This window comes from Narcine bancroftii, chromosome 6 (assembly GCF_036971445.1).
Source record: "Narcine bancroftii isolate sNarBan1 chromosome 6, sNarBan1.hap1, whole genome shotgun sequence".
Lineage (NCBI taxonomy): Eukaryota > Metazoa > Chordata > Chondrichthyes > Torpediniformes > Narcinidae > Narcine > Narcine bancroftii.
The window spans coordinates 145,649,148-145,662,245 of record NC_091474.1 but is presented as its reverse complement, the minus strand read 5'-3'; the positions used below and the strand labels follow the sequence as shown (position 1 = coordinate 145,662,245).

The 13,098-nt window shown below is 41.6% G+C and overlaps 1 protein-coding gene and 1 long non-coding RNA gene across 5 annotated transcripts in view; one reads left to right on the top strand and one right to left on the bottom strand.

Moving 5' to 3' along the window:
- LOC138736562 (14-3-3 protein theta-like) overlaps positions 1 to 5,742 on the top strand; it is a 35,112-nt gene extending 29,370 nt beyond the window's left edge. For all 4 annotated transcript variants that reach the window (XM_069886268.1, XM_069886267.1, XM_069886269.1 and 1 more), the window contains exons 5-6: positions 548 to 643; positions 4,774 to 5,742. In XM_069886268.1, coding sequence (XP_069742369.1) covers positions 548 to 643; positions 4,774 to 4,839 — 162 coding nt within the window. In that variant the 3' untranslated portion in view covers positions 4,840 to 5,742. The remainder of the gene's footprint in view (positions 1 to 547; positions 644 to 4,773) is intronic.
- LOC138736566 (uncharacterized) overlaps positions 1 to 13,098 on the bottom strand; it is a 30,998-nt gene that overhangs the window by 17,223 nt on the left and 677 nt on the right. Inside the window, exon 2 of the long non-coding RNA XR_011340402.1 lies at positions 5,848 to 5,916. This is a non-coding gene — a long non-coding RNA (uncharacterized lncRNA). The remainder of the gene's footprint in view (positions 1 to 5,847; positions 5,917 to 13,098) is intronic.

Here is a 13,098-nt window from a genome sequence, read left to right as displayed (position 1 = left end):
AGAGAACTTGTAGAGATGAAAAAATTTTACTTAATGAATGACTTGAGTTTTTCTGCTTAAACAATAGTATTTTGATATTCTGAAAATGATAGTCTTAGTTGTTAGATTTGGTACCTCTTTTGTTTTGTTGAGGTTGTTTACATTTGTTTAATTTTATTGAATAATCATTAACAAATTGATTTTTTAAATGAAATGTTCAATATGGATATGACTACAAGATAACTACTTTTTTAATCTGCTAGGCTTGATAAAATAAGGAATGGTGTTCCTATCAACAGGGTTGAGATCTACCATGTCTGGTATTATTAGATGACTTGCAGTCCTTCCTGATTTGTGAAGATTCACTGAGTGTTTAAACTGTATCTGCAGAAGTTTTTGAAACTCCCACCCAAAATCATATTGTTCTTTCTGAGGGGCACTGGACAAAATGGCAACTGTCTGCTTTGCGATAGACACAAGTTGAAGAATTTCATGTATGTTGCATTCTAAATGCATTATTATGTGATAATAATGGAACCTTTACATTTAAATTGTCTGTTCTTACTAGGCATTTGATGAAGCTATTAATGAGCTGGATATTCTCCAAGATGATAACTACAAAGACAGCACCCTTATTATGCAGTTGCTTAGAGACAATCTTACAGTAAGTTACTTCAGGCTTTTTTTCCTGTACCTGTGGTTTGTAGCCCTTTTCAATACTAAAGAGATTAAAGATGCACAAATGTAATTTTATTTCCAGATCAATGTTTTTGTGCCATTAATTACTGGTATTTATCCTTGAAATATTTGGATGAATAAAGTGTACATAACTTATTGAATGTGTTTTTATAAAACTGCTTTAGCATCAGTGGTATCATTGGTACTTGTCACCTGTAGGTTGGGGATTCATTGAAATACATTAACTAAAGGGGATGTGGAGGATCACTCTTTGACAAAGATCAATAGATTTTAGCTATTAAGGAAACAAAGTTACACTGGGTTACTGTAGAAAGTGACTGAGGTAAAAGATCAGCCATGAATGAGGGAGCAGGCATGAGGGCCTTATTACTATTTCTTGCATTCCATAATCGGGTGGCTTCCTTGAAGCTGAAGACCACTTTCAAGAATGGGGTGATGAGGTCATAGAAAAAAAATTAGAAGATTGGATTTTGAGAAATGAAGCAAGGAAACATTCAAAGGAGGGGCAAATGTGATAATACACAATGAAACCTACATAATGAAAGCTAAAGGCAATGATGCCATGGAGGTGAAATTGAATCGTATGAGCCATGGGAGTTTGTTTGACTGAGAGCTTGTTTGAATAGATGCTTGTGTTATCTGCTGCCTGATTGAACTTGAGGAATGGGTAAGGAAGAGGTCAGATTTGGTTTGCACTGGAACTATGGACCATTGCTTTAGTTTTTATTGTATAGGGATGGGAGTAGTGTCTTTGTCCAAGAACCATGTCTGACAAGAAGCCAGAATTAGATTTTATTGTCATGAACTTCGATGTGTTGCAGCAGCATCATGGTGCAAACATTCATATTATAACCATCTTGCAACATTAATTTAAAGAAAGTAAGGATACTAGTGTATGAAAAGTAAAGCAGTGTCTATGGTTCATTTAGGAATTCTATGGCAGTAGGGAAGTAGCTGTCCTTGAGCCGTTGAGTGCTAAGTCTGTAGGCTCCTGTACTTTTTTCCTGATGGTAGCAGAGTGAAGATGGCATGGCCTGGTTGGTGGGGGTCTTTGAGGATAGAGGCTGATTTTTTAAAACCCCACCTCATGTAGATATCCTTGATGGAGTGAAGTCTGGTGCCTGTGATACTGCAGGCTGAGTTAACAACCCTCTGGAGTTTACTCTTGTCTTGAGAGTTAGCACCTCCATACCAGACAGTGATGCAACCAGCCAGAATGCTGTCCACAGTGCACCTGTAGAAGCTGCTGGCAAGCCTTCTTTGTGATTGCTTTAACGTAGAGGCTCCACGACAGATCCTTGGTAATTTTAAATTCTTGACCCACTGCACTACTGAACCTTTGATGAGGACTGGGTCATGTTCCCCAAACTTCCTGCTGAACCCTACAATCATCTCCTTGGTTTTGATGATGTTGACCACAAGGTTGTTGTCGTTGCATCATTCAATGAGCTGATTTATCTCCCTCCTGTATGCTTCCTCATTGCCATTTGTGATTCTGCTGACAACTGTGGTGTCATTGGCAAACTTCTAGATGGCATTGGAATTGTCCGATCACACAGTCATGGGGGTATAATGAATAGAGCAGTGGGCTAAGCGCCTTGGGGTGCACCTGTGAGTATCAAGATTTGGAGCAGACACAAACTTGTATTGCTCAGTAAACGGAAATAATTTGTAAACCAAGGAAATTATTGGGCCAAGAACAGTAGACTTTGATCCTCGAGGTCCCCAAGGACAAAGGTGAAGAGAGGGATGAGAAGTTTTTGTTGGAGGTTAAGGCTTCTTTCAGATGAAAATAAATAAGCTGATTTTGGGAAAAGGCCAATAGAAAAAAATTGATATTGAAGAAAGGTGGCATAATTAGTTCCATCAAAGGGTGCAGAAAGGTCAAGGAGGAAATGAAGAGATCATTAATCAAGTCATTGGAGGAATGCAAAAAAAGGGTATATAATGACTGGTTGGTGAAAATGTATTCAAATAAATTTAAAAAATGAAGATGAGTGGCAAAGACTGAGAAATAAAGTAAAAGAGGACAGGGTACTATCTGGGAAGGGGGATATCACGATCTGATCAGCAAATTTGCAGATGAACCTAAAATTGGATATGTTGAACAGTGAGGAAAGATGAGTTTACAGCAGGATCTAGATGATTTGGAGAGGCAGATCAAGGAATGGCAAATGGAAATATAACTCTGAAAAGTGTGAGGTGTTGTACTTTGCTTCATCAAATTAGAGTAAGACTTGCACGATAAATGGAGAAGCCTTGGAAAATGTTATAGAACAGAGAGTTCCAAGGGTACAGGTGCATAGATGAAAGTGGTGAATTGGGTTGACCAGATAGTAAAGAAGGTAAATGGGAGCAACACACAAATTGCTAGAGAAACATGCAGCATCCATGGAAGGCAATAGTTAACCTTTGGGGCCATAACTCTTAATCAGGAATGGCAAGAAAAGGGCAGAAGCCCAAATAAAAGGATGGGGTGGAGGGGGAGAAGCATAGGCTGGCAGGTGATGGGTGAACTTGGATGAGAGGAAGAAGAAATGAGGAAAAGGGCAAGAAACTGAGGGTGAGGCAGAGGCACTTTGAGAGGAAAGTAGGTCATGGAATGGTAATGAAGGGAAGGGAATGGGTAGGGATCATGATCTGGAAGATGGGTGTGTGTGATGGGATAGTAGAAAGAGCAAAAATGGGGCCAGAGAAATTGGGGAAAGCAAGGGAGTGGGGTTAAGGAAACAAGGGGGAGCTAAATGGAAATTGGAGAAGTCAGTGTTGATGGTAGTAAAACATGACAGTCTGCAGATGCTGTGATTGAAGTAAAAATACAATGCTGGAGAAACTCAGCAGTCCAAGCAGCATACTTTATTTTAGCAAAGATAAAGATACTTAACCAATGTTTCAGGTTTGAGCCCTTCTAGGTATGAGCAAAATGTTGGCAGGTGCCTGAATAAAATGGGGGGGGGGGGAGGGGGGGGAAGGGGCAGCGGGAGGGGGGGAGGGGGGAAGGGGCAGCGGGAGGGGGGGGGAGGGGGGAAGGGGCAGCGGGAGGGGGGGGAGGGGGGGCAGCGGGAGGGGGGGCAGCGGGAGGGGGGGCAGCGGGAGGGGGGGCAGCGGGAGGGGGGGGCAGCGGGAGGGGGGGCAGCGGGAGGGGGGGCAGCGGGAGGGGGGGCAGCGGGAGGGGGGGCAGCGGGAGGGGGGGCAGCGGGAGGGGGGGCAGCGGGAGGGGGGGCAGCGGGAGGGGGGGCAGCGGGAGGGGGGGCAGCGGGAGGGGGGGCAGCGGGAGGGGGGGCAGCGGGAGGGGGGGCAGCGGGAGGGGGGGCAGCGGGAGGGGGGGGCAGCGGGAGGGGGGGCAGCGGGAGGGGGGGCAGCGGGAGGGGGGGCAGCGGGAGGGGGGGCAGCGGGAGGGGGGGCAGCGGGAGGGGGGGCAGCGGGAGGGGGGGCAGCGGGGGGGAGCAGCGGGAGGGGGGCAGCGGGAGGCAATGGGTGGATAAAGGAGGAAAGGCCAAACAGTAAACTGAGGTGGGAGGAGGGTGGCTCTAAGAATGGGGAAGGAAGGGGATGGAGAGTTGGAGGAAAGGAGACAGAGGGATAGGAAAGTGAGGGAGAATGGGGAGTGGTTATCAGAAACTAGATATTGATGCTGTCTGGTTAGAGAAAATGGCATAGATTTATAATGTGCTCAAGTGATTCCATAGTAGTGAATAATCTTAAGTGGAGGTGACTGATCCTGAGTCGCAAAATTGAGCTATAGATGTAATTGGAATTAATTGTTCTTGTAAGAGAAAATTAAGTATCGGTTAAGTGGGTTTCGAGCACCAATAGTTGTCTAAGGCGTGGCTATTAATGGGAAGTGATCTTTAATATTTGTTATTTTGAAAACTAAATAACATTTTGGCACAATTGCCAGAGTTAAAGTTGCCCAGAAATGATTTTTTTGTCACATACAATAGAGAATTACCTATTTTAATACTAATTTCATATTGAGGTTAGACCTTTGTTGAAGGTAATGTTTAGACTTTGCTAATGAATTCTTTTTATAAAAAAAAGCTCTATTAATCTTTATTACCGATGAGAATTAATAACATTTTTCTCTCTTCCTAGTTATGGTCAAATGATAGTGCACCAGATGAGAGTGAACCTGTTACAGCGGAACCTGGGGAAAATTAAGCACACACAGGGCCCAATTCCCAAACTTTTTACACATCTTCATTCCTAACTACTCCACTCAGAAATTCCTCTTGCAACAAAATGTTGTCAGAACTGTACTGATTTTGAGTATGGAAAGTCTCCAATTTAGTCCTATGCACATTGCTTTAAAAGAGGTCAATTATTTGTGTTATAGTTGTCTGCCTTACTGGTAAGCATTTACTGCTGTAGAAGAGTATATAGTTTTAACTTTATAACATGTGTAATCTGAAAATTATGTAGAGGACAGAATGTTTAATATTTGAAATTCTTGCAATGTTTGTATTGTGAGCATAATTAAAAGAATTGGGTTTTACTTTAATTCATTTAAGTGGCTTGCTTCCCATACTCAAACCATCTTTCCATAGTCACCAGGTTTCAGTTCCTTTGAAGTTGACTTGTGCATTGAGAATTCTTTCATCCCCTTTGATAGCTAAAGCAAAATAGTTGTGGGAAAGACCTTTATTCTGCAGGAAGACTGGCCTTGTGAAAATATTAGACCAAAAAACATCTAAAAATACAATAAAGTTTGTGACTTTTGGAATTTAGTGAATCTTCACCTTTTTAAAAAAAAAATTAATTATACACATGCATGTCAATATGATACTGACTTTTCTGTATTGTTACTGCACATTTCTGCTCAAGTTTGAGGTTATGCTTGTAAATGATTAAGTCACTTGCATGACTTTGATACACTGGAATGGAAAAATATAACTTGGGATTGTGCCCAATATTTTTTTAAAAGCATACAATTTCTTTGCAGGTTTGTGCATATGTGAGATTTGGACCACTATAATTGTCATTTTATCATAATCCCCAAAAGGCTTGTGAAAATGTTAATTCCCAATGTAACTTGAAATAAATGACATTTTATAGACCACTTAACAGAGTGTGTATTGCTTATCTGACATGAACTACAATGGATATTTATAATATTTTTATAAATTTATCACAATACAGTACAGTGAAGCCCTGGTATTTGATACCTACGGGGATTGGTAGATGCCAGATAAGCGAGTTTTCCAGTTGCTTGAGACTCTCAATTCCTAACTTATACACCTGCATTAAGAATAAACAGTTTAAAAGACAATACAGGTTGAGTATATCGTGGTTTTTCGATGTCCAATAATGAGCCAGATAACACAGAATTCTTGAAAAAGTAAAACTTTTATTTATAAGAAAAGGCTGAGACATTCAGAGAATAAATCCCTAACTCTCTGCTGGACACACAGAGCACCCTTTTTTTATGCTCAAATAATAACCTTGCTTGTACACTCAATCATTATCCTATCTTGTGTGTGTGTGTGTTGATTCTGAACAGTCCATCAGTCTCCTTATCTCAAGCTATATGTTGGTTCTTGAGCTTGCCACTATTGTCTCTTAGTTGTTTATCTTATCAGGTCTAAAAGCACATGTTTTTACTGTCTTTTGCCATGCTTATCTTTTACCCATCAGTGGCTATTGGGGTCCATACCATGTGTGCTACTACAGTTTTGCCACTTATCTTTTGGTTACATAGATACATACTAGGTAAGAAGTAAATTGTCATCCACAGTAAACAAAATAACTTGCTTAACAGGATACCTCAGTATCCCAAGCAATACAGAATAAAAAGTAATTGTTTAAGAATATAAAATAAGGTTACAAAATAATGGACTACATATTAATGGGTTAATTAATCATACATAATGAATAGCACATAGGCATATTTTCCATAAGTACCCCTTATTCAAAATGCTCCAAAATCTAAAACCTTTTGAGCGCTGACATGATGTCACAAGTGGAAAATTCCACACCTGACCTCACTTGCCCATATGGGGCTCTAACATTCTGTTAGTGCCAGTTTGTTACCAACCATTGTCACCACCAAACCTACGCACATTACTCAGTTTTTTGCTTATTCTCGGCTATGTGGTACAAAGATATTTTTGAAAATGACTGATGGTGAAATAGCCAAAATGGTTTTGAATCGAGGGAAGTACAATGCATTATTTTCATGTGAAATCTGCAATTCATCTCCACCTAAAAATGCCATGTTTGAGTGTAACATGACCAGCAACATTATTGTGTTTGGGGGAAAAAAAGTGTACTGTAATCTTTTGATCAAAACACAGCATCGTAGGTGGAGCCTGAAAGCCTGCCGTTGTTTAACAGATGATACAGATATTCTGTTGATGTTACAGCACTTACCCTAAACACATTCCAAAATCCAAAGGACTTCTGCTTCCATGCTTTTCGGATAAGGGATAATCAACGTGTATTGTACTTAAGTTGAACAAAGTTCACTTGAATGAATATATAAACCTTACAGCATTTTACTTTATTTTGTCATACTCTTTGAAACTATTTAACTGTCGCTGCATATCCATGGAGTCGCCCAAAACACGAACAATAATATAGATAATTCCTTCCCCCACCTCCCCTCCCCCCAAAAGTTTACAGATAAAGCCTTACTAATATACTCAATAATATAAAGACTTACTAAGCAGGGTTAAAAAGATACTTTAAGGGAGTCACCACCCAATGATGAGAGGCATCGACCAGTTCTTCATCCTGGGCAATGCCATTTTATTCAAACTATTTAAACAGCTGCTAAGAGTAAAGTCCCAAGACACTGGCTGAATATTTCTTCTGATCTTTACCAAAGGTTTATGTGTTACTTAAGAGAACATTTTCAGTTTTAAACTTTTATCTAAATATTTATTTACCTTAAATAACGGACCGACAAGAAAGGACCGACAAGAAAGCACCTTTTTCTAACCTTGTTAAAGTTAGGCGTATCTAAAAGTGATATTGATGGGAAACCTACCGCAGTCCTTTATGCCCTTTATAAGAGAAAGGCAGGGGAACATCATCCCTAGCTGTTGAGCCTTCCTAGCCCAACTGTGCCTCTGCTCCCGCTGCTGCTTCCTATCAAGCCAGCTTCTCTTGCTCCAGTTATCCGTGATGAGATACAACAAATGCTTAAAAAGGCTCTTGTGGATAATAGTGGCATGTGGGCCTGGAAGCCCCCAAACCCTACTAAAGCATGAGGGTGTGGGCAGGGCCCCCGTGTCTATTGAGATACGGCGGATACACGGATATAACAAAATTGCCACAGTTTTATATAAATGGGGTTAATAGTAAAATTAAGAAAAAATGTTTTAGCTTGTATTTTAAAAAATTGAAAATTGATAGTGCTTTTTTACAAGAGACACATTTAACAGAGGAAAAAAAAATTGCCAGTTGTTGGAAGTTCCCAGTTGCTTGAATTCCGGATAACAAGTTTTACTGTCATTGTTAAAAATTGATTTTAAATTGTATAAAACTAAATTTTTTTGTGTAGGGTACATATCTAATTGCAAAATGTTAAGTTCATATGGGCTCTGAAATATGTTTAATGATTATGTTTTAGAAGATTTTGCTCTCATCTAAATACTTTATGAAAATATAACCAATAATCTGGAATATCTACCTTTGCTTTCTTCACTTTTCTTTTATTCCATTTAGACTGTCTGATTTATCCACATTAAATGCAATTATTCTTTCCAAACTACTACTTTGTCAGTTTACAAGCCCATTCCAGTATCTTAATGTTCACTTCTTGAATACAAATGAAAAGTACTTATTGGAATAATATCTATGCCACCTGCCTCTGGTAAATCTTGGACTTTTTAACAGTTGCACATTTCTCATTGCTTATGTTGACATCTACACAATACAAGTTAGCTGAGATGAGGTGTTTTGGACAGGATAAAGAAAACGTTCCATCAATGTGCTGGCAAAGAGGGATGAGGTCGTTAGATTAGTGGAGCTGGGGTTGTCCTTGGAAAAGGTTAGTGGTAGAGATTGGCAAGTCGCAATGGTCTAGATGGGAGAGAGAAAAACTATCCTGATTAGCAGAACTAGAGCAAATGGAATAAAAGTGACTGGTACTACAGCCAAAAATAACACGAGAGATAGCATTGTAGTGAATGGTTAAGATCTGAAAAGAATTGCCAGGAGGAGCAATAGAATCTGGTTCAAAAGCAATATTCTCAATGTAACTGGGGAGGTGGGGATGCCATAATCAGGAGAGAGGAAGAATATGTGGAACTAGTTGAGTTGCAATTGAGTTTGCTGTTCTGACAAGATTGATGAGGTTAGAAGAGAACGAGGTCACATGATGGTGAGAATCTAGGAGGTTGCGGATCTTAAGAGCTCCCAGACCTAGACCAGAAAACAGCATTAAAAATTTAAAATCCAGGATAAAAAAGGAAAAAATCCTGTCTGAATACAAGAGGATGAGTAAATTTCAATCAACAAAAAAAACAAAAATACAGCAAGGAAATGGGCAACCCGACAAGGATGTGAGGCAAGTAGAGGAGCCTCGTATCGGGAGTAATGGCGGTGCTGACTCAAGAGCCATCGAGGACGAAGTACATCTCCTCCTGACCTCCGTACCAATGGGAATTCCACAGGGAGGCAGTGCTGAGAGCGGAGGAATGGTTCCGACCGGCAGTGAGGGCAGTAAAAGCCTTGGAGAGGGTGAGTGGGAGCGAGGGGGATGGGACGGCTGCCTCTCCCTCGCAGGTCGTGGGTTCACGTGCCAAGTAATGGTCTCCCCAACAGCCAGGGTCTGCTGGCAGTGAGTCAAGTCGGAGTGGCAGGCTCAAGTAGAGCCAGTGTGAGCTTGGGAATGGCGAACTCGATGAGGATGCTGAGGAGGTCGACCGGGACAGTGATCGCGAGGGCCATCAAGTCAGAGACTAGGTACGGTGGGGTGAATACTATGGCGGCAATAGCGGCAGTCGGCTGTGCAAGGGATACAGCCATGAGGATAGGAGAAGCTGGAAGGCTGGCTGCAACAGAAAAGGGAGGAGGGCCCAGAGCCCTCCTTCAGAGATACAGGTGGGATCTTAACAGTCTATTGTTAAGCCGGAGTTTTGTACTTTCATGAGAGCTGAAATTGCCCTGTTTTGTAAGACCAACTCCCTCTACTACAGATAAATTCTTTCTGTGGGACACCCTTAAGGCATACTTGAGGGGCCAGATAATTGGGTACACAAAGACTGTCAAGAAAAATTATGTGAGGGAGGTGGAGAAATTGGAAAAAAATATTACCCAATTAGAGAAGGATTTTCAGGAGCACTACAGAGTTCTTACAAACAAGAAATGGGATACAATACTCTTTAGACTAATGGTATGGAGAAGGCCCTTACGAGGTCGAGGCAAAAGTATTACGAGATGGGGGAAAGCTCACAACGTCCTATTTTCTATGCCTTTTAACATGCATTCAAGTTGTTCACTTGCTGTGGTGGAACTGTCTTGTTTTAATTCAGTTCAGGCCTCTAGTAACTGTCAGCTAGTAACAAAAAAAAATACTTTTTTCTGTTTTTTTTCCATAAATAGGTGCCATTGTCACTTATCCCAAACCTGATCCTTATTTCTAGCCATAGTGTGAAATTCAGCTAATGTGTTGTCCACTCAGGCTAAAGTACAGTTTCTCTGGAGAATGAAGCTGAAAAATTATAAGTGAAAATTAAATGGCAGATACGTTAAACCAATTTTTTTTTGCATCACTTCACTGTGAAGGACATTGCAAATATTTCATCGATGAAAGTGTGGAAGAACTTGTAAAACTCTCAATCACAGGACACTAAATATTGGAAAAGCTCTTGGGACTTGAGGCAGACAAATCACCAACACCTAATGATTTGCACCCAAGGAAGTGGCAGCAGAGATAGTAAACCATTAATAGAATGTTTTTTAAAAAAATCATGAAGTTCAAGGAAGATACAATTAGATTGTATGAAGGAAGACAAATGGTGGAAAACTATTTGTCAGTTTGACATCTATTGTTGTCTATGTGTCAATAATTGAAGAAGAATTAATCAGTCATTCAGCAAAGCTAAATATACTGGGAGCAAGTCAATATGATTTCATGAAAGGTAAATCATGTGCAACATTTATTTGAGTTCTTCCAAGGATCTATTAAGCAGAGATGGTCATTGAGGTTTTGAGTATGGAATAGGCCCTATGGCCATGCTGACTAAGTTCGCATTTTGGGTTAGTTCTATTTGCCTACAATTAGACCAAATTCTTTCTATCCATTTTATCTGTCCAAATGTCACATGATGAATTGTAGATTTCTAAAGATATTTGACAAGGTCCCACCTAAGAGACGAGTGTACAAGTTCAGAGCTTCTGGTATCAGTAGAAGTCTGATAGCATGCATTGAAAATGAGTTGAAATAAAATGGTTTTGTTTCAGATAACAGGCATGTTAACTAGTAGCTCAGTCATAAAGAAGGCATGTACAATGTTGGCATTCATTTCGAGAGGACTAGGTTTTGGGCCCCATATCTTGTGAAGGATGTGCTAGCTTTGGAGACAGTCCAGAGGAGTTTTTCACGAATGATCGCAGGGATGAGCAGATTAATGTATGAGGCGTATTAGGTGGCTCTGGGGCTGTACTCACTGCATCTTAGAAGGATAAGGGGGGGATCTCATTGAAGAAGATGTTCTCTGTAGAGGGAAAGCCTAGGACCAGAGGGCACAGGCTCAGAATAAAAGGACTTCACTTTAGGAGAGAGATGAGAAATTACTTCAGTCAGATAGTGGTGAATCTGTGGAATTTGTTGCTGCAGATGGCTGAGACCAAGTCATTGGGTATATTTAAAAAAAGCAGAAGTTGCTAGGTGATCACTTGTGCTCTCTATATGGGCACAGACTGGGAGGTCTTCAGACTGGGCTCTTCAGCTCTGTCCAATGCAGTGATGTTGACCTCCCAGTGGCCACCCATGTCAATTCCCCATTTCATCCCTTGATGGCATGTCCGTCTGTGGTTTCATGCATTGCTAGACTACACAAAAGAGTCTGGAAAAACAACCAACTGAAAAACCTCACAAAGATAAGCGTATACAGAGCCGTTGTCATACCCACACTCCTGTTCGGCTCCGAATCATGGGTCCTCTACCGGCACCACCTACGGCTCCTAGAACGCTTCCACCAGCGTTGTCTCCGCTCCATCCTCAACATCCATTGGAGCGCTCACACCCCTAACGTCGAGGTACTCGAGATGGCAGAGGTCGACAGCATCGAGTCCACGCTGCTGAAGATCCAGCTGCGCTGGATGGGTCACGTCTCCAGAATGGAGGACCATCGCCTTCCCAAGATCGTATTATATGGCGAGCTCTCCACTGGCCACCGTGACAGAGGTGCACCAAAGAAAAGGTACAAGGACTGCCTAAAGAAATCTCTTGGTGCCTGCCACATTGACCACCGCCAGTGGGCTGATAACGCCTCAAACCGTGCATCTTGGCGCCTCACAGTTTGGCGGGCAGCAGCCTCCTTTGAAGAAGACCGCAGAGCCCACCTCACTGACAAAAGGCAAAGGAGGAAAAACCCAACACCCAACCCCAACCAACCAATTTTCCCTTGCAACCGCTGCAATCGTGTCTGCCTGTCCCGCATCGGACTGGTCAGCCACAAACGAGCCTGCAGCTGACGTGGACTTTTTTACCCCCTCCATAAATCTTCGTCCGCGAAGCCAAGCCAAAGAAAGAAGAAAAGAAGAAAGACTGAGATCACCAGCAAATTGGACGAACAACACCTCGTCTTCCATCTGGGCACCCTCTAGCTGGATGGCATTGACGTAGACTCCTCCAGTTTCTGTTATAAACTCCTACCTCAATCTTTGTCCCTGTCTCCTTTCCTCTGGTTGGTTCTCTCTGACAGAGCCAAAATCAATTCTCACCTTTCCTCTTATATCCTATTAAAACCTTTTGCTTGTTCTGGATTCCCATTCTTCCCTCTCTCTCCCAGTCTTTATTGGGACACCTACCTGCCCTGAAGAAGGGGTTAGGCCCAAAATATTGGTAATATATCTTTACCTCCTATGGGACGCTGTGAGACTGGCTAAGTTCCTCCAGTATTTACTGTGCGTGTTTACTACAATCACATCATCTGCAGACTTCTGTGTTTCACTTGCTCAGTTGATTGGTAAGGGTGTCAAAGGTTATGAAGAGAAGACAGGAAAGATGTGTCAGCCATGACTTCAATTGTGGGGCACACTGGATGGGCTGCGCTTGTCTTATGGTCATAGTATGCCTCATTACAAATATTTACGAGTTAGATTTTTGCATGGTGGGGAAATTAAGGCAGAAAAGACAGGATGGTGGAGCTGAGTCCATGGCTAGATCCAATTACAGACACGAGGAGCCAGAAACCCTGCTTTTTAAAAATGTTCTTTTGTGAATAAAAAGCCACCCAACCAGAGATG